General features: G+C 51.7%; 1 protein-coding gene across 1 annotated transcript; it reads right to left on the bottom strand.

Annotated features, from left to right (window-relative positions):
- Window positions 1-15,365: 15,365 nt before the first annotated feature.
- On the bottom strand, window positions 15,366-16,466 carry LOC140902856 (putative G-protein coupled receptor 33). Its single transcript, XM_073323428.2, has one exon. The coding sequence runs from the start codon at window positions 16,458-16,460 to the stop codon at window positions 15,366-15,368; it is 1,095 nt and encodes a 364-aa protein (XP_073179529.1). The 5' UTR covers window positions 16,461-16,466.
- Between the last annotated feature and the right edge of the window lie 5,178 nt (window positions 16,467-21,644).

Below are 21,644 nucleotides of genomic sequence, written 5' to 3'. Positions count from 1 at the left end.
GGACTCCTGGGTCTTCCCCCCACCCAGCTCCAGGAGGGGAGTAGGGTCTAGTGGTTAGGGCTGGTGGGCCAGGACTCTTGGGTTCTCTCCCTGGCTCCAGGAGGGGAGTAGGGCCTACTGGTTAGAGGAGGAGAGGGTATCTCTTATTTCTGCATTGTCCCCTCCCGGCTGGCTAACTGCACCTGAAACACGTCCAGGATGATGCATGTTGGGCTGCCGCCTCCATCTGTCTCTCTCCCCGCGGACGCTGCAGCCTCATTGATTTTTGCCTTCACCTCCCACCTTCCCTCCCAGCCCTGGCAGGCGGAATCCTTCACCGGGCCCGTCAGCGCCAGGAGCTGCTCCCGCAACACCAACCCGGAGGGGATCTAGCTGCACCAGTGTTCTAAGCATTACGGTAGTGCCCAGGGGCCCAGCTGAGACCTGTACCCTATGGTGCATGAGAGCCAGCCCTGGCTGCCGGGGAGAGCCCCCCACCCTGCTCACCACTAGGCCCCACTCCCCTTCCAGAGCCAGGGATAGAACCCAGGAGTCCTGGCTCCCAGTCCCATCTGTTCAGTGCAACCCTCCCTAACGGACCCAGGAAAGGGGACGCTCCCTCTACTGTGGCCCCAGGGCAGGGTGTAGAGGTCGGGGCCTGGGATCATGCTGCTTTGACTGACCCCAGCTCTCCGTCCCCCCGATCAATAGGCACAGAGAAGCCCATAAACCACCAGGGAATGGACCAGGCTGTAAACTGGCCCATCGATTTCCTATTGCAACCGCCCACAAGGCAGCGAAACCAAGGGGGAGCCGTGGAGATTCCTGCTAGTGGTTAGAGCGGAGGGGCGGGGGTGGGGGTGGGGGGTTGGGCGCCAGGACTCCTGGGTTCTATCCCTAGCCCTGGGAGGGGAGCGGGGTCTGGTGGTCAGAGCAGGACTGGGGGCGGGGCGGGGGGCGGCTGGGATTATGGATAACAACTGCAGTACAGAGCTAGGTTCACCCAGCCTATATCCGGGGCATGAGCATGTGCGGATGGGGGCTCTGACCACAGAGCGGGATTCTCAATCCATAGGGGGCTCAGTGAGATCTCTGGGCAGGCAGCCCCTTCCCCACGCAGTGTGGGGTGCTGTGTCTATCCATCCACATATACCCCCCTCTATCCATCCCCGTACACCCCACCATATATCCGTCTCCGTACCCCGCCTCCACCTGTCTCTCCCCAGACACACTGCTCTATCTGTGATTTTCTATTTTCCTATTGATTTCTGGCTGCTATTTTTTCATTTTTCTCCATATGTCTCTTTCATCTCATCAAGCCCCTTAATCCAGTTAATCGAATCTATTTATCCAGAAGGAAACCAGCTAATTTCCACTGCCCCTGTGATCTAAACTCCCATTTCACCTCGGTGGAGACCCAGCTGCAGCCTGACCAATTACCCCGTCGAATCCGTTCAGTGAGTCTGCCGAGCCATTGGATCAAAATCATGAAAATGTCCAATCTGAGCCGGTGTGAGGTATTTAATATAATCCCCATAATCTCATCAAGAATCCGTTACATCTTTGTAATTGAATACGATTTTGTTAATCCATTTAATCTAATCCATTAATCTCTCTATCTGACGTTTTCTACTCTGTCTGCTGCTGTGTCTAAAATGTGCACCACAGACCTGGGAATCAGGACTCCTGGGTTCTCTTCTTGACGCTGGGACAAAGTCCTGAAGACCACCAGACCTCACTCCCCTCTCAGCGCTGGGGACTGAACTCAGGAGTCCTGGCTCCCAGGCCCCACTGCTCTAACCCCTAGACCCCACTGCCCTCCCAGAGCTGGGGATAGAACTCAGGAGTCCTGGCTCCCACCCCAGCCCCCTGCTCTAACCACTAGACCCCACTCCCCTCCCCAAGCACAATCTAATGTGTCCCGTTAAAATAACTAAAGTAACTCTAAAAAAGCTGGACACTGGAAGTGTTTTTGTTCCTCTTTTCTTTTTTAGGAATTGGTGCAATCCAACAGCTCTGTGTGTGTGTGTGTGTTCTTCTAGGTGTTGTTCTGGATTCTTTAGTGCCTTGAACAGATCTAAAATGTGTGAATCATAGATTTTAAAGTCATAAAAGGCCTTTATGGGCATCTCAGGTGACCTCCTGTATAACACTGACCAGAGAACCACACCCAATAATTCCTACTTCAAGCCCAGACTTTCTGTTTGATCTAGGGCACAATTTATAAGCCGAATGAGTCAAAAAGCCCTTCACTCCAGACTGACTGGCACCTGGAACCAACAGCATCCTGCAGGGGATTAGAACTATTGTTGCATTGAATGAAGCTAGAATGAAGAAATTGTGCTGAGAATAAAGATATTTAGCCAGAATGAACCCTGTATTCAGAATCTCGATGTCTTGTGTTAATATGGAATCTAGAAGAAGTCACACTGTCAAAGAAAAATCCCAGGTTCTCGACCATCTGGAAACTGGAATCTATGTCATTCAGAGGGGGCTAGGCTTAATCTAGAATATAGATGTCTCGCTGCTCTAAAAGAAAGATTTTTATATTCTAGATCATATGAAATCTTGGAACCATGTCATTCAGAAGGGGATTAGAACCACTGACAGCTTGGATTGATTTAGAACCTAGGAACTCCCCAGCTCCACGAGAAACACCCTGCATTCTGGATCAAAATGACCACTACAGCCTACATTGTTCCGCAGAACAACAAAATCCCATGTCTTGCATTAGTCTAGATGTCAGCCATCTTCGAAAGCAAACTGCAGATGGTTCTAAATTCTAGATGCTTTCAGTGGATATTTACAACATTTCTGGAACCTGTTTGATTACTGAAGATCACTGTAGCGGGGTGGTCATCCCACTCCGGCCCTGAAGGGGTTAAAACAGCCCCAAGAAACCACTAGGAAAAGCAGCCCTGGAGATGGCTGCAGCTGGGGGAAGAGGACTGAGTCGCTGACCACAGGTGTGGCCAGCTCAATTAGGGCCCAGCTGGCCCTAACGAGGGGGCTGTGGGCCAGGAGCTGGAGGAGTCTCCCTCTAGCCCTGGAGTGGGAAAGGGCTGGCTGCCTGCCTGGGAGTGAGGTACCTGAACCGGAGCTGGGGAAGGGCAGAGGGAACTGGGGAGCTCCAGCCTGGTAAACCCCCAGGCTGCAGACCTTGGTGAAGGCCTACATAAGTCCTGGGGTTGCAGAGGGGCAGCCCGCAAATAGGCAAAGGCAGTAGGTCCTAACCTCTTGCCAATGATGAGTGGCCATTACACTGCAGTCTGCCCCAGTGAGTGGGGGGCTAGATGATGACTGGCAGTAGCCACTGAGGCAAGGTGGGTTTAGAGGGTTGGGGGTTCCCCTGGGAGGGGAGCCCCAGAGAGCAGGGGTACTGCTGGGGCAGAGCCCTAAGGTAAAGGGCGCAGGGGTCCAGGAGGAACATGGGGCCTGAGGCAGGATGCTCCAGGTTGGAATCGAGCTAATCCCCAGGATCACCAGCAGGAGGCACCATGCCGGTGAGTCATCGCACCGCTACAATCACAGACAATCCAGAACATAAATTGTCTTCGCACTAGTTACTCCTCATCCAGATTAGTTTTTATCTCTGTACTTAGGTTTGGAGTTTATCAGGAGTTTTTGGCTACAATCTCTCCTGCAATTGTCTCTCCTCAAATCTGGATCATCTAGAATGCTAAAGAGGGTCCCAGTCGCAGCTGTTCTTCAAAGTGGTCCTGTACCAGTTTTAGAGAGAGACGCTGTCTAAAACTGGGGGAGTTCAATTGTCATGGAGAAGCTTCTAGATACACAAGAAGAGGTTGCTTTTGTAAAAGAAGCTCTTGGCTCTGGCTCCAAAATTGTCAAGAGGTCTAGACCCCATGGCCAGCTACAGACTGGCAGGTGGAAATCTAGAACCCATGGGATGTTGCTGGGTTTGAAAGCACTCAGAGAGCCGGCGCCTGTGAAATTCTAGACTCAATAAGGAATCTGGCACCTAGAAGTTCACCTCATGATGTTAAAAAGGAGAGAGATCGAGACCCATGGAACCAGCTAGGAGTCTAGCACACATGGGGTCTGTGACGCATGGCTAGAAAGGGTTAAACAGCCTGCAAAATAAATAACCCACAGAAGACATGTGGGGCGATGATTACGTTGTCCACCCTACTCATTCATCAATAGTCCCTGTCTGTGCTGTATTCTGATCATTCAGAGGTCAAAAGACCATCCTAGCATGTAAATGAATTGTAAACATGGGATATCTCAGTATTCATCTCTCTTTGAACTGTACTGTGAATGGTGGAGAAACAAGCAAATGGCCTTGTGTTAATTCATATAGCTAAGTACCACTGATGGACCTCCTTCAAAGTCATCCTAATGACCTTTTGTTCCTTGAGGAACTCCAACTTGTCAAAGGACATGAAATTGTATAAAAGATCCTTGGCTCCTGGTTCTGTCACCTCAGATCTGCTTAAGCTTCTTCAGGGGAAATTTGAGTCACAAGATTGAGATCCCAGTTATGCTGGTATGCGCAGAGTATGAGATTTGGACTATGACCTATGATCTGAATTCTAAAGGAAGATTTTGTAACTACAAAGCTCTGCTGTGAATCTGAACCTCAATGGATTGAACTCATCTCTGTAGGTACATTGATCTTTTAACCAGACTCTCTCTTGTTTGTTAATAGAGTTTAGCTTAGTTAATAAGAACTGGCTGTAGTGTGTATCTGGGTGAGATCTGAAACATTCGTTAACCTGGGAGGTGACGTGTCCGATCCTTTGGGGTTGGTAGAACCTGTTCTTTTATACGATGAAATAAGATTTACAAAAATTTTCATCATATTTGATGTGGGTACCTGGATGGAGGCCTGAGGCTGGATCACTTTAAGGGAACTGTGTTGTTTGCACTTCTGAGTAACCAGTAAGGTAATAAAGAAGCTCTTTTATGCTGGCTTGGTGAATCTAAGAATTGGAATATCCCCCAGCTTTATGGAGAATGGCTGCCCCATTCTTTGCAGTTCACCCTAATTGAGTGACCACAGTTGGCTCCCCACTGGGACCCCGGTCACAGTGGCGTAGTCGTGCTTGGATACACATTACAACAGGGTAATTGGCTTTTTGGATCAGAACCACACGCTTGTCAAAATTTAATTTTGATATTGGAGAGTTTACGGGTTAAAAATCTATTAGAGTGAGTGGCCTGTGATCGAGATCCTGAAAGAAAAAGCCTGGAAGAACTGTGCTTACAGAGAAGGCTGTATTTTAAGAAAAGGCCCCAGAGCACGAACTGAAAAATCTGTTAATTGCCAGCAATAAGGAAGCAGACCCAGGGAAATGTTTGCAGTGAGAAACCAGCAGCTCGAACTTGAACAAAAGCAAAAACTTGCTGATATGGCAGGAGAAGCTGCTGAAAGAGAACACCTGTGTTTTGAACACGAACAGAGAATGGCATATATTCGATTGCAGGAACTAGAAGCTAAGGCAAAAGTGGACAGACTTAAGCTCCAACTCCTGAGAATAAAGGAACAGGAACTGTATCATCCTGAAAAGCCAGCTCCTCTCAACAAAGATGGGGAAAGACTCTATCCAGTTTGTAACAATGTTGGTATGATGTTTGACTCTAAGCAGCTGTCTGTGTGTAACCAAATTTACCCCAACACTATCACCTTCTATGTAAAAGTTTTTACTGTGAGCTCAGGTGAAGGTAACCCCATAACTTGTGCAGAGAATGTAAAAGTCAATGGGAAAAGCTGTTTAGGGCAAATGACAGCTTCTAACATCACTCTTGTTAAAACAGATTTTGTCAAAGAGGAAGATTATTTACCAAATCAGAGTGTGAATACTGTAATCCTCTGAGTTTACTGTAAGCGTGCCTTTAGCCAGAATCCATCTAAAATGGAATGGTGTTAAACATGAAGTTATCACTAATGTAAGGAAGTTATTGCCTAAGGATCTTTTGATTGGGGATGATTGGGGATCAAACCTTTGTTCGGTCAAGTTGATGACATAAACCAGCACAAGAAAGAAATAATCCTGAACCTGTGTCTCCGAGGGCAAGGATTTGCCTATGGAGGGTTTCTCCAAATGTTTGTCGGAGGAAGATGGCTGTTCGTCTCTGCAAAGAAGCACTGCACATGTGGGAAAAATTCCTAATTGCCTGTCTGGTATTTCAAAAGTGAATCTGGCATTAGATAAGGCTCAGGAAAAGATTTCTCTGGAGCAAATTAAAGTTGGTGATTAGGTTAAAGCCCTGATTGAGGAAGAAACGAGTACATTTTTTATGGGTGATGGAATGTTGGCTAGTAAAGCTTGGGAAAGTAAGCCTGGCACAGGTAAAAGTGATGTGCTTTAAGTAGCTTAGTGTAATAAGACACTATTTGTGGGAAACAGCAGTTTATCTGTTAAGGGAGGGGAAGGCAAAGAAAGTTTGGGTGAGCCTAGGCAGCCTTCTGAGCTGATGGCTTTGTCTAATCACCAGTTTGGGAAGGCAAGGTCAGTCGAATGTGAGTATCCCTACGCCTTACCTGTTACCAGTGTGGAGAACTGTGACAGTGATGGAAATGTTCCTGTGTCTGTCAGGGGTAATGACTTGCCCATGCAGGGAGCTACCTCAGTCTCTGAGCAATTGTCCGTGAACAGCCATGTGTGCTGGGCCAAGGGAAAGGATATCCCAAGCTGTGTGTCTGTTAAAAGGGAATGTTTCTCCAGCTCTTTTGAAGCCTGTCAGCCTATTATGGTTGAAAATTTATTAATTGACCCAGAGCTGATTCTGGATACAACTAAAGCCCAGGAAGGAAGTGGTCCTGAATTTGTGTCTGCTAGGGATGATGACATTGTAACTAGGTTTCATCCAATTAATGTCATAAATAACTCCCAGAGACCAAGCGATTCTGGTGCTTCTATTTTGCCTGTTGCTAGTGTGTTGCTAGGTAAAGATATGACAACCTTGTCTGATCACAATAATATAGCCAGGGCACAAGGAAAGCATGAAGGTGATTTGACTGTTACGCACTGACAGTGTGGAAACTTGTAACAAGGAAGAGAATGCTTCTAATCTTGTGACTATGAATTCTAGCAGTTTACCTGAAAGGGGGGGTTGTGAAAATCCTCCTGATGGGACAGAGGTGATTCTGGATTTAAGTGAAACCCAGAGTCTGTTCTTGCTCAGGAAAATGTTCCTTTAGTGCAAGCCCAAGGTGAACTAAACTGGGAGGAGAGGTAGATATGCTGGAGGGTAGGGATAGGATACAGAGGGACCTAGACAAATTGGAGGATTGGGCCAAAAGAAATCTGATGCGGTTCAACAAGGACAAGTGCAGAGTCCTGCACTTAGGACGGAAGAATCCCATGCACCACTACAGTCTGGGGACCAAATGGCTAGGCAGCAGTTCTGCAGAAAAGGACCTAGGGGTTACAGTGGATGAGAAGCTGGATATGAGTCAACAGTGTGCCCTTGTTGCCAAGAAGGCCAAGGGCATTTTGGGATGTATAAGTAGGGGCGTTGCCAGCAGATCGAGGGACATGATCGTTCCCCTCTATTCGACACTGGTGAGGCCTCATCTGGAGTACTGTGTCCAGTTTTGGGCCCCACACTACAAGAAGGATGTGGATAAATTGGAAAGAGTCCAGCGAAGGGCAACAAAAATGATTAGGGATCTGGAACACATGACTTATGGGGAGAGGCTGAGGGAGCTGGGATTGTTTAGTCTGCAGAAGAGAAGAACGAGGGGGGATTTGATAGCTGCTTTCAACTCCCTGAAAGGGGGTTCCAGAGAGGATGGTTCTAGACTATTCTCAGTGGTAGAAGAGGACAGGACAAGGAGTAATGGTCTCAAGTTGCAGTGGGGGAGGTCTAGGTTGGATATTAGGAAAAACTTTTTCACTAGGAGGGTGGTGAAACCCTGGAATGTGTAACCTAGGGAGGTGGTAGAATCTCCTTCCTTAGAGGTTTTTAAGGTCAGGCTTGACAAAGCCCTGGCTGGGATGATTTAATTGGGGATTGGCCCTGCTTTGAGCAGGGGGTTGGACTAGATGACCTTCTGAGGTCACTTCCAACCCTGATATTCTATGAGTCTATGAAAAGGGTAAGGGCAGAATTTCTGTGAAAAAAGTTGTTGGTTAGAAAGATTCCTAAAGAGAAAAATCTTCAGGGTAGCTTTTGCAAGCAGTTTGCTGCAACTGATGGGTGTGGAAGTGATTTGATCAAGTTAACTCAGGATGAATCACTGTGTCCAGAAATCAACAGTTTGTTTGGGAGACTTGTTCCAGTTCCTAACTGCCAGAGTCTTTCTGAGGTGTGTAGATCCACTGACTTTGCTTTAGAAAGACCCAGAGTGGATAGCTTTGAAAAGGCTTCAAATGGAATTAAAATGGTTAGGGAATTTAAACAGCACCCACGGAGTCAGCCCCACCCCAGCTTACCTCTGCCTCCTCCCCTGAGCGCACCGCTGGGTCCTGCTTCTCCCCGCTCCCTCCCAGCGCTTGCACCGCGAAACAGCTGTTTCGTGCGGCAAGCCTTGTGGGGGGGGGAACAGTGCACGCTTGTGGGAGGAGGCGGGGCCAGGGTGGGGATTTGGGGAGGGATCCAATAGGGTCAGGGAGGGAGGAGTTGGGGCGGGACTGGGGGGGGGGGTGCGAGCACCCACTTGCACCGACAAAAGTTGGCTCCTGTGGCCATTAGCAAAGAGGACGCACCCAGCCAGCCAATGCATTCTGTTACACAAAAGAGTTCAGATTTTGACCCTCCAGAATAGGGAGAAAGGGAAAAAGTTGATCACGTAAATAAAAGCCACCGGTTAACCCTCAAATACCCAAACCCCAAGGAAGTGGTTAAACTGAAAGCCGGTGTTAAGGAAGACTCTGAGGTCAAGAAAAAGCTACAGAAGTTCAAGAAGTGACCCGGAACAAGCTGACCTAAGGAATGGTTTGTCAAACCCAAAGGCTTGGCGTGACAAAACTGACTGTAGATGTTCACATGTGATAGACCTGATGTCATTGCTAATGACTGTAACTAACTTGTCGCTGATACCAAAACTTGTAAAAATGTACAGTGTGCAGGGGTTTGGGAAAATCCCTTGAACGTGCTGGGGGTGATACATACGAATTCATTATGTTGTACAAGCCTGCATGGGTTAGACTCTTTCATGAGATGACAACACAAACTACATTAAAAGGCCTGGTGATGCTGATATTCCACAGTTAGTGCCTGTATCTAAACTTCAAATTGTACACATCAGAAAAGCCACTGCAAGCTTGAACGGCTGTGCACAAAGGGAAACTGAGGTACCACACCTCACAGCCTTCATGGCTGAATGCCGGAGTAAGTGCTCTCTGAAGAACATTACTGACTAGGTTAAGTTAACACATAGACCAAACCCTGGAATCTCGAAAGTGTTTCTCAAAGTATGGGCTAAGTTTTTAACTTGGGCCAGAGCATGCATCAATAATTTGGCCTCACTAAGAATTCAATATAAACACAGCTCATATCAATGTTGTAAGGTCCTTAAGGTGTATACAGGAGCTCTCATTTCACCCTTCCACACCGGTCTCATGTTGGGCATGTGATGCATGGCTAGAAAGGGTTAACCATCCTGCAAAATAAATAACCCACAGAAGACATGTGGGGAGATGATGTATGAGTAGGGTGGACAATGTAATCAACAGTCCCTGTCTGTGCTGTATTCTGATCATTCAGAGGTCAAAAGAACATCCTAGCATAAAAGTGAATTGTAAACACAGGACATTTCAGTGTTCATCTCTCTTTGAACTGTACTATGAATGGTGGAGAAATAAGCAAACGGCCTTATGTTAATTTGTATAGCTAAGTACCGGTGATGGACCTCCTTCAAAGTCATCTTAATTACCATTTGTTCCCTGAGGAATTAATTCCAACTTGTCAAAAGATATGAAATTGTATAAAAGATCCTTGTGTCCTGATTCTGTCATCTCAGATCTGCTTAGACTTCATCAGGGGAAGTTTGAGTCGCAAGACTGAGGTCCCAGTTAAGCTGGCTCAGCCCAAATATGAGATTCGGACATCGGACTATGACCTATGAACTGAATTCTAAAGGAACTCTTTGCAACTACGAAGCTCCCCATCTCTGCTGTGAATCTGAACCTCCAATGGATTGAACTCATATCTGTAGGTATATTGATCTTTTAACCTTACTCTCTCTCTTGTTTGTTAATAGAGTTTAGTTTAGTTAATAAGAATTGGCGGGAGCGTGTATCTGGGTGAGATCTGAAACATTCGTTAACCTGGAAGGTGATGTGTCCGATCCTTTGGGGTTGGTAGAACCTGTTCTTTTATACGATGAAATACGATTTACAAAAAGTTTCATCATATTTAATGTGGGTACCTGGATGGAGGCCTGAGGCTGGATCCTTTAAGGGAACTGTGTTGTTTGGACACCTGAGTAACCGGTGAGGTAATAAAGAGCTGGTTTATGCTGGTTTGGTGAATCTAGGTATTGGAACATCCACCAGCTTTTTGGGGTTTGGCTGCCCCTTCTTTGCATCTTTGCAGTTCACCCTAATTGAGTGACCACAGCTGACTCCCCACTAGGACCCTGGTCACAGGGTCACACCAGGGTTTTAAAGGGTGAGTGATCTAGAATCCATGTACTTCTAGACTGAACTAGGAATCCTTGAGTTATTGAGTATTGTGAGATCTGGGACATGCACATGTCACGGAGTCCCCGGGCGATGCTCTAGAACTGCTCCCCACGAAGCCAGTCAGGACTCTGGGGAAGTCTCCTTTCTGGGAGCAGCCTGTCTGCAGGACACACGCATCCTCTGCCCCTCCGAGCGCTTCCCACAGTAAGTTCACTCAGGCGGGGTTCCTGGGGAAGCCAGAGGATCCTGCACCCCAACTTCGGCGGTCAGACATGACTCTCAGCCAGCCAGTAAAACAGAGGTTTATTAGACGACAGGAACATGGTCTAACACAGAGCTTGTAGGTGCAGAAAACAGAACCCCTCAGCTGGGTCCATTTTGGGGGGCAGTGAGCCAGACAACCCCGTCTGCCCTTCACTCCATGTCCCAGCCAGCCCCAAACTGAAACTCCCTCCAGCCCTTCCTCCTCTGGGCTTTCCCCTTTCCCGGGCCAGGAGGGCACCTGATTCCTTTGTTCTCCAGCCCTTTAGCTCTCACCTCCCAGGGGGGAAGGGCCCAGGCCATCAGTTGCCAGGAAACAGGGTGTCAGCCATTCTCTGTCTCCAGACCCCTGCACACACCTGCCCTCTAGGGCTCTGCAATGATCATACACCCTTATCCCACCCCCTAGATACTTAAGAACTGCCAAGGGGAAACTGAGGCACCTGCACACTATTCAGAGGAAACATTAAGAACAGTCCCACTTCGTCACATCTCTCCCCCCTTCGAGATCGAACTGAGCGGGGTCACTTTAGCCGGTGACCTGGGGAAGTTCGAAGCCACAAACGTTCCCATGGATGCCCCAGCATCTCTCCCATTCCTTGGTAGGAGTTACACCAGGCCCTTCCAGTTTCACGCCCTCCTTCAGGTCGGGGGTGGTCAATAGCACTCGCAAGCCGCATGTGGGAAGGTTTATGCGGCCTGTGCCCTTTGGCCACCCCAAAACCCCAGGGGGTCAAACTGGGATTGGGTCTTTTCTATGCAACAATTCACCCCTCACAGAAATTCTGCTCTTACCCACTTCACCGAGGGCTTGCTCTAGAGGAACACTTTCCTGAGCAACAACAGACTCTTTCTGAGTCTCCCTTACATCCAGAATTACCTCTGGCCCATCCAGCGGATTCCTCCACAATCCCCTTTCAGGCAAACTGACAAACTTCCTAGAGAAAAGGTCAGAAGCATTCTCCTTCCCTTTGACACACACAAGTTCAGGAATCTTTTCCTTTTTGCTACAGGTTTCCACACCCTCAGTAGGTAACACAATCACACACCTTCATACTCTCCTTGTATCCTGGCTAGGATCTCACCCTGATTAGTCAGAGTTGCTCCACCCTTTCCCAGCCACACACTAGCAACGGGCAAAATACAAGCACCAGAATTGTCTGCTCTCTGGGATTTTACATAGACCCTAACTGGATGCGACCTAGTTACAGGGCCATTCTCCCGAGCAGACAGAAACTTAGGACCCTTCCCTTCCTGGGCTTTAGCTGAATCCAGAAACAACTCTGAGACACCTGCACGACCCTCAACCATCACAGGCTGCAAGGCCCCTTCTGTCTGCTCCACAGACAAAGAAGAGCCAGACACACTTTTTCCTTTCCCAGACACCCAGCTTGGGATCTCATTCCCCTTGTGCCAGCACACAAGGCTGGTCACAGACAACTGCTTGGAGACCAGGGTAGCTCCCTCATTAGACAAGTCAAAACCCCTGACAGACACGGGCATGTTTCCTTCCCTGTCCCAATTCTCCACCCAGCTAACAGGTAAGGTCCAGGGACTCTCATCTGCCACTCTCCTCGCCTTCCCACCCTGCTGACTAGACACAGCCATCAGCTCACAAGGCTGCCTAGGCTCATCCAGACTTTCCTTACCAAGCACCTTGCCACTCCCAACAGATCCCCTGCCCGGCCTGTGTCTCCCCCCACTCAGCTGGGGTCTCAGTTCCCACTGTGCTCAGCGCTGCCCTTGCTGTCCCAGTGGGGGTAGGCAGCGAGCTCGCTGCTTTCCTCACTGCATCAGAGCCAGCCTGAGCCTCCTGAGCCCCCCTCTCCGGTGTGCAAGGGGGGCGGGGAGCCCCAGGGCTCTGGTTACAGACAGGCAGGTAGCCTGAGCCTAGCCGCTCCTCCCTGCTGCCAGCCAGGTCATCTGCCTTTTCACTGACCGTTTCCCTCTCCGCCGATTGGTTCCCTGGATTCAAATTCAAACCCTCGGCAGTTACCGGAGCATGGCCTGGATCCTGTCCCAAAGAGACACAGTCACCCCACAACAGGGTCTCGCAGCCGGTGTCCTGGAGAACCCCAACGACCAGCCAGCCCCACCCCCTCCTGGGTCTGCACAGGGATCTGGGCCATAGGCAGGGCGAGGGGCTTCGTCCCTGGGACCCTCACCCAGCTCACACAGCCCTTCAGCCTCTGAGGCTGCACTACCTGGGGCCTGACAACAGTCCTCTCTGTCCCAGGGTCTCGCCACCCCAGGAATGTCTCCCCATTGACCATCACCTTCCGCTCCCACTGGGGTTCCGAGGGGCCTGGCCCCAGGAAACTCCACACAGACAGATAGGTTGGGGTCAGGAGTGGGAGCCCGTCCACCTCCCCACCCATCTGGCTGACGGAGTCTATGGCCTGGGGACCCAGCAAGGGAGCTAGACACCGGGGCTCTTCCGCAGGGTCCCCCTGGTTCAAAACTCCAGCCTGCTCAAAGGCAGTGAGGTGGCATCCACATCCCCCCCTCCTTAACCAGGGGCAGCAATTTAGTCTCGAGGTTCCCTGCAGAACTGGCCCCCCGGGGTCTATCCCCACTCACCCCTGGGAGGTCCCCTAGGCCTCTCCGCTCCCCCATCGCCAGTTCATGCTGCTGCTGCAGCTCTTTCTCGGGCTCTCGCTGTCTCTCACAGTCCTCTCGCTCTCTCGGACTCAGCTCCAGTCCCGTCCGTCTCCGATCCCTAGATGGGGAACCCGATCGTGAAGACCCTCATCTGGTTGGGGACAGGAGTCTTGGGGATGCCTGGCTACTACTCCAGCTGCTCCCAGATCCTGCTGTAGCCCCATTTGGGGTCAGGAATCTGTTCCTTAGAGCCGTCATCCTCCTCCAGCTGCACGATGAACTGTGCCTTGGTGAACTTCCCAATGCGCAACCCTCTCTTTCTGCACAGGGTTACAATGTCCTTCTTCAGGAGACGGTGACAGGCCCTCACTCCGCTCTTCCCAAGTTGTTGTGGACTCACAGGCCTGTGTGCTCACAGCTCCCCACGCATTCAGGGAGAACCCCTAGTCTGCCAGCCCTTCTCCAGGTCACCACCTCTTTGCCAGGGTCTAGCTGCAGGCTCCTCCGCCCCTGAGACAGCTCACCGCCGTCCCCAGGGGGACCCCATTACTGCACAGTCCTTCTCACTGGTCACACACTCCCAGGCGTCAACCACCCCCCGAAACCGCTCCTCTCTGAACCTTCAGCACGCCTGGTCCTCGTCAATCCCCCTTCGTTTTACTGCTCCCCCGTCACTTACTGCAGGAAGTGCCATCCGCGGGGTGCAGTACATCCCACCGCTGCCACCAGTTGTCACGGGGTCCCCGGGCGATGCTCTAGAATGGCTCCCTACAAAGCCAGTCAGGACTCTGGGGAAGTCTCCTTTCTGGGAGCAGCCTGTCTGCAGGACACACAGCTCACACAACTTCCACCTTCCTGGGTCTGACCTCGGAGCATTCAGCATCCTCTGCCCCTCCGTGCGCTTCCCACAGCGAGTCCGCCCAGGCGGGGTCCTGGGGAAGCCAGAGGGTCCTGCCCCTCAACTCCACAGTCAGACGTGACTCTCAGCCAGCCAGTAAAACAGAGGTTTATTAGACAACAGGAACATGGTCTAAAACAGAGCTTGTAGGTGCAGAGAACCGGACCCCTCAGCTGGGTCCATTTTGGGGGGCAGTGAGCCAGACAATCACGTCTGTCCTTCACTCCATGTCCCAGCCAGCCCCAAACTGAAACTCCTTCCAGCCCCTCCTCCTCTGGGCTTTGTCCCTTTCCCGGGCCAGGAGGGCACCTGATTCCTTTGTTCTCCAATCCTTTAGCTCTCACCTTGCAGGGGGGAAGGGCCCAGGCCATCAGTGGCCAGGAAACAGGGTGTCGGCCATTGTCTGTGTCCAGACTCCTGCACACACCTGCCTCTAGGGCTCTATAATGATCATACACCCTTACCCCACCACCTAGAGACTTAAGAACTGCATAGGGGAAACTTAGGCACCCCCACACTATTCAGAGGAAAGATTAAGAACAGTCCGACTTCGTCACAGCACACTTCTAAGAAACGGTCAGGAATCCATAACCAATTAGATAACATCTGGGTTTTAAAGCATGAGTGACCTAGAACCCATTAGACCAATCATAAAACTAGAACATACAGAGAAACTGTGGTTTTTAGATGAGCTAAAATAGGTCAGGAACTCATGAAGCTATATGGCAAAACAGGAAGCTAGAGCATACAGGGCTATATCAGGAGTTTAAAGGAGGAGATATCTAGAACCCACTCTGTTATAGAACACACTGAGAATTTAGAACATGCAAAATCACACCAGGGGCTTGAAGGGGGATGATCGAGAACCCATGATGTTCTTGACTCAGTCAAGAACCTTTTGGATTTTTGTTAAAGCATCAAGAAATCTGGAACCCGTGACATTTTAGAACATACCGTTATTCTAGAACCTGCCACATCACACCAGACTTTCTGATGCCAGGAGAGCTAGAGGCCATTAACCTCTCCATCAATTAATCTAGAACCCTGGGTTCTAAGCTCCCTGACCCTGAATCCAGAGGCCCCGTAACTTGGTCAGGCAGCTCCCATTTGCCAGCTGCTACCCCGGAGCTCTCATGGGAGATAGCGCCGTTGCCACTGAGGTCGTCAGCAAAAGTCTCCCGAAGCAGAGCAAGCAGGGATGTCTTGAGCACCTGCTGGAACCGCCGCCCGACGAAGAGGTAGAGGACAGGGGTGAAGCAGGCGTTGAAGCAGGAGGTGAGAGTGTAAATGACAAGGATGCTGTCCAGCTCCCACCCGTCTTTGAAGAACTTCAGGCCATGATAGAGATGGTAAGGCAGCCAGCTGAGGAAGAAGGAAACCACCGCGGCCCCCATGACTTTGAAGGGCTTCCTGCTCCGCACCAGCCCCTTCTCCTTCATCTCCAGCCCCACGCAGCCATAGCATCCCGCGATGGTGCAGAAGGGCAGCAGGAAGCCCAGAAGGAACCGGACCATGAAGACGGCCAGGCGGACCCGTCTGCCCAGGTCCTGCATCTCGACTCCATTCCAGTCTCTGGAGAAGTTGTAATTGTTGATGCAGATGATTCTGCCCCCGTCCAACATGCGGGTCTCCCGGAAAGCCAGGTAGGGAGCACTGAGAGCTAAGGAGACCAGCCACACGCCCACAACCAGCTTCCTGACCTGGGGCACGGTGCGGTGATGCCGGCACCAGATGGGGTGGTGAGTGAGGATGTAGCGGTCCAGGCTGATGAGGGTGAGAAGGAAGACCGAAGTGAACATGCCCAGAGAGATGCAGGCATTCAGGAGTTTGCACATGGCCGTGCCAAATACCCAGCGGAAATCCAGGAGGACATAGACAGCAAAAAAGGGGATCAGCAGGGTGAAAAGAAGGTAGCAGGAGACCAGGTGCAGGAACAAGAGCGTGGTCACTGTCATCCTCATCTTCAGCCCCAGCACCCACAGATACAGCCCATTCCCCACCACACCCACCAGGAAGGTGATGAAGAGCAACACGGCTGCGGTGAGGTGAGAGGCGATCACAGCTGCTGGGATCTGGCTGGAATTTGCCCCAGCGGTTGGTTGGAGAGTCGTGTTGCCTCGGTCCATGGTGCCCTGGGGAGAGACAGAAGAGGGGTTAGAAGGGATGACAGACTAGGGTAAAAGGGAGAGTGGACGACAAGGAAGGGAGAAATACCAGAGAGTTAGGAACGTACCATTGGAGAGGACCTCTCTGGGCACCCTCTGGTCCTCCAGACTATCCAGGCTGGGTATTCTCAGAGCAACTGGGAAATGGCCAGTGGAACTCACTGCTACAAGACAGAGCTATGGGCCACCCCTTGCACTGAGCGTTCTGTGCCCAGGATTTCTGCAGTATCAGCACCCTTGTACGGCCCTTTCCTTCCTAAGTGGGAACAAGGACCCTGGCGTAATAGGGAAATGGATGGAGCCAGTTGGACATGTCAGCCATTTATCACCAGGAATTGCAAACCAGGTCAGGTTCCTTTTCAAAAATTTAATGCAATTTTTGTTGTTGTTGTTAATGGAAAAAGTGGAAACTGGATTTTTTCAGGTTTCAGAAACTAACTGGGGTCAAAATTTGGGAGTTTCAGTAAATGTTTTGGGGGATGGATAAAAAATGGCAGTTCTGGTAAGAAAAAACGTGGAGTTTGAGTCAAATGTTCAGTTTTTATAAACTCTTTTAAGCCCAAATCTCGGGTTTTGAAAATGGATTTTTGGTAAGGGAAAAAAACCCAATCAGGTTCCAATAACTGTATTTGCGGTTTGATTCAAACCGTCAGTTTTGATGAAAACCATTCGGAGGCTTCATAAACGTCTTGAGTTTACAGAAAACAGCTTTTAGCACAAGCTTCGATTATTGAAAACTGGTTTTCGGGGGAAAAAAACAGTGATTTTTATGTTTTAAAAAATCCACTTGCCAGGCTGGCTGTTTGGTTAAAAACAGAACAAGTTCAAGGTTTTTTAAAAAACGATTCTTTTTAAACTGCAAACTCAACACTTTTACCCCCCAAATTTAAAAGTTTGTACATTTTAGGTCAGATGTTAGGAAACACTTTCTAACTCTCATGGGGGAGAAGCTCTGGAATTGGCTTCCAGGGGTGGTTTTGGGATCCCCATCACTGGAGGGTTTTAAGAACAGCTGGACAAACACCTGGTGGCTTTTCCGGAAGATGCTCTTGGCAAATGAGAGTGATTGGGCTCAGTATGGGGGGACTAATTGAGAACCCCTAGCCTGGGCTGTGCCGGAGACGAGACTGGAATGATCTAGGGGCCCGTCTGGCTTCCAGACAGACGGATTTATGAATTAGCAGCCAGCAGGAGGCTGAGAGTTCAGAGCAACTTTGCCCTCAGGTCAGAGCCCTCTCCACTGGGTTCTCTTCTCGCTGGGGATAAATGCATGTGACATCTGGCCAGCCAGATCCCCGGCACAGATCTGAGTGTAACTGGCGCACGTGAGGCTCGGGAGGCTAGGGGCAGGCAACGGGAAGGGGAACTGCCGTCTGGCTGATGCAGAAAACCTCAAAAGCTGAAGTGGTTTCACAAATACACACTCCTAACCCAGCAGGAGAAAGTGCCGTGCTTCTGTGCCTGGAAGGGGCTTTCCACCTGGCAGCCTTGGGCCTTCTTAAGGGCTGGGACTCAGGACCCCTGGGTTCTATTCCTGCCTTAGGGGATGGGATCTAGTGGCTAGAGCAGGGGTAGCTGGGAATCAGGACCCCTGGGTTCTATTCCTGCCTCGGGGGATGGGGTCCAGTGGCTAAAGCTGGAATGCCCAAGGACAGAAAAACTGCTCAACGGGCCCATCTACCCCGGCGTCCTGTCTCTAGCAAAGCCCAGCTGCTTCCGAGGAAGGTGCAAGACACCCCCTAGTGGATGAGGATGGAATAATCTCCCTGTGGGAGAAATTCTCTGCCAGCCCCTAATGCCTCGGGGTTGGTTCCTGGTCTAAGTAGGTAGGTCTAACCCCTTTCCAAGCATCTTGCTCCGAGTTTTAACTCCTGGCTCTAAAGGCTCCGCTTGTCCTCATTACTCATAGGTAAGGCCCAAGGTTTAGTCAGGGGTATATAGTAAAAGTCATGGACAGGTCACAGGCAGTAAACAAAAATTCAGGGCCTGTCCATGACTTACTATATACCCCTGACTAAACCTTGGGCTTAGGGTGCTCGGGGGGGGGTGCAGCAGGTGCTCGGGAGTGGCCCAGGACCCCCACTAGCGCTGGGGGGTGGGGTTGGCGGGGCTGGCAGTCCACTGAGCTCCCTGGCCTCTCTGCCTAGGAGCTGCAGGGACATGCCGGGGGGAGGCCCCCCACCAGGTAAGCACTACCCTGCACCCCAACTGCCTGCCCCAGCCCTGAGCCCCCTCCCATACCCAAGCTGCTGCTGCTGCTGGCCCAGGGGTTGTCTGGCCCGGGCAGCCCCTGAGCCAGCACCTGTGGCTGCAGAAGTGACGGAGGTCACGGAAAGTCATGGAACCTGTGACTTCCCTGACCTCTGACAGACACGCAGCTGGCCTCATAGGAACACCTCTTGCTTTCTTCTGCGCTGTGACTGGCAATGAGTTTCCTGTGGCACAGAGTCCCCCCAGGCCACCGCTTTAATTCCAGGCATTCCCTGTCGTCTGACACAACATCCTTTCCTTTGGCTGAGCAATGGGCCATGGCAGCATCCAGCGGCAAGGTGTTCCACAGGTCGATGGTCTCGAAATTGGATTTGATTGGTGTCAGATTTGCCACATGTCAATCACACCCCCTGGCCCTTCCTGCTTGGGTCATGGATTTGATTGGGGGGGCATGAGGCTGGGAGTCCGGACTTTTGGGTTCTATTCCTGTTCTGATCATCCCATCTGACCTCTTGCGTAGCTGAGGCCAGAGAACCAGGGACTCCTCCATCCAGCCCATGTCTGATGGTTGAGCTTGCCGCAAGAGACACCTGCTCTCGATGGAAAGCACAAGGATGGAGAATCTGCCCTGTCCCTGGGACAGTCGCTCCAAGGATCTGTTCCCCACTCTGGGGAAAATCTGCCCCTTATTTCCAGTCTTGATTCGTCTGGCCTCACACCCCAGCCATCGACTCTCGCTCTGCCTGGCCCAGCTGGGCTAACCAGCCCTCTACTCCCTGAAATCTTCTCCCCAGGGAGAAGCTGACAGACCGGGATCTAGTACCCTCTGAGCCGTCTCTGGGACAAACTCCACAGATCGAACTCCTTCAGTCTCTGCTCTCAGACAGGTTTTCCAGCCCTCGGATTGTCCCCGTTGCTCTTCTCTGAGCCCTCCATGATTTCCTGACTGCCTGTTTGATGTGTGGCCCCCCAGAGCTGGGCGCAGTCTCCAGTCATAGTGTTCCCCCATGCTGTATCCAGAGAGGACCCCACCTCCTGGCTCCCACTCGCTATTCACCAGCTTCTCCAGCTGAGGAGTGTGCTCGCCCTCTTAGCCACAGCATCGCTGGGGGAGCTCATGGGCCGTTGGTGCCCCAGGATTCCTGGGTCCTTCCCAGCCGGGAGATGCGGGGAATCAGCCTTCTTGGAGCCATGAGACATGGGTGGCGGTTTTCACGCCCACCCCTGCACCCGCCTTTTCTTTGCCTCCCTGTCCCCCCGCCACCCAACCCAGTCCGCCTGTCTCTTGCCAGGCTTCGAGCCTTCCTACCACCCACCCAGGAACCTGCCGGCCGGACTCACCTCCAGCCAGGCGGTGGGAGATCAGGGCCCTTGGATCTGTCCCTGCCTGACCCAGCTCTGCAGCTGCGGCCCCAAGCAAGGCCTGGGAAGATGTGAGGAACCGGAGTCCAGGTTCCCCATTCACTTTAACTTGAAACTGAAAGTGAGCTAAGGGGCTGGCAGGAGCAGGGCTGGGGCTAGGAAACAGCTGGCCTTGGCTTTGGGGCTGGGGGTGGGAGTGTCCTTTAAACAGGGCCAGTGAGAGGCAATAGGTTTGGTTCTGGCAGTCACACCGCGTAATGCCCCCCACTCCTGCCCCGCAGCCCCCGGCTAGCCCAGCCCTGGGCTCCCCCACCCAGCTCTGCCGGTGCCCCTCACTCCCGACCTGTAGCCCCCTGCCAGCCCAGCCCTGGGCTCCCCCCTCCCCCCAGCTCTGCCGGTGCCCCTCACTCCTGACCCACAGCCCCCTGCTATTCCTGCAGGGGTACCTGAGCCTGGGGTCTGAGAGGTATAACCTGGCCGTGTGTGTGTGGGGGGCACTCCCGCACCTCACAACCCCCCCCACCCCAACCCCATGACTCCCCCCTCTCCAAGTCAATCACCCCAGGGCTTCCAGTCAAGATGAAACCAGCACAGCGATGCTCCCAATTATTCCTGGTTGTTTATATTTGCTGTTTGTGGGTAATAAACGTAATTGAATTGAGTGCCGCAACGGGAGACAGAATGGATCTGAGCTGGGGGCGGGCTGGAAGTCAGGACGCCTGGGTTCTATCCCTGGCTCTGAGAGGGGAGTGGGGGCTAGTGGGTTAGAGGATTGGGGGCTGGGAGCCAGGACTCCTGGGTTCTATCCCTGAGAGAGGAGTGGGGGCTAGTGGTTACAGTCACGGGGAGCCAGGACTCCTGCATTCTGTCCACAGCTTTGGGGAGGGAGTGGGGTCTAGTGGTTGGAGCAAGGGGGAGCTAGGCATCAGGACTCCTGGGTTCCCTTTGGGGCTCCTTGGGTGACCTGCAGCAATTGCTTCCCTTTTCTGTGCCTCCAGTTCCTCAGCTCTAGGAGGGGGAGGCTGGGTTCAGTCCTGCCTGGTGACTGAGCCCCCCCGGTGCCAGGATGCCGGGAGCTGCCGGGCCACCTGCTGAGGCCCATTTCTCATCTGGGTCAGAGAAATAGTCAGGGCCGAAAACTGGAGCAGGGAAGCTGAACACGCACCATGGCTGTTAGGGGAACAAAAGCTGGAGGAACTGCTGCACAGAACTGGGGCTAGAACCCAGGAGTCCTGGCCCCCAGCCCGCCCGCCTGCCTGCTCTAACCACTAGACCCCACTCCCCTCCCAGTTCCCAGTGCTGTTGTGTACCCTGCGGTTGGGGGGCTGTTTTCCCAGGAGCGTTGGGGTCCTGTTGGGGGTCGCAGGGTCCCAGCCCCAAGGCTGGGGTCTGGGTAACAGACCCGCCGGGGAGAGCCGAGAATTACTGGGACAGTTAAACTAGAAAGGGAAGTGGTAGCAGTTCCATAAAGTCCTTCACCAAGGGACTTACCATGAACATGTAGGTGAAATAAGAATCCTCACTTCTCCTTAGCTCTAACCACTACCCTCCGCCCCGTTCCCAGAGCTGGGG

The sequence above is a fragment of the Lepidochelys kempii genome, chromosome 24 (assembly GCF_965140285.1).
Source record: "Lepidochelys kempii isolate rLepKem1 chromosome 24, rLepKem1.hap1, whole genome shotgun sequence".
In the NCBI taxonomy this organism is placed as follows: Eukaryota; Metazoa; Chordata; order Testudines; family Cheloniidae; genus Lepidochelys; species Lepidochelys kempii.
The sequence above is the reverse complement of the archived record's forward strand: the minus strand, read 5'-3'. Positions and strand labels throughout refer to the sequence as shown.

Bases quoted from the DNA above. Each gene is read 5' to 3' on its own strand.
- LOC140902856 (XM_073323428.2), bottom strand. From the start codon at position 16,460: ATGGACCGAGGCAACACGACTCTCCAACCAACCGCTGGGGCAAATTCC.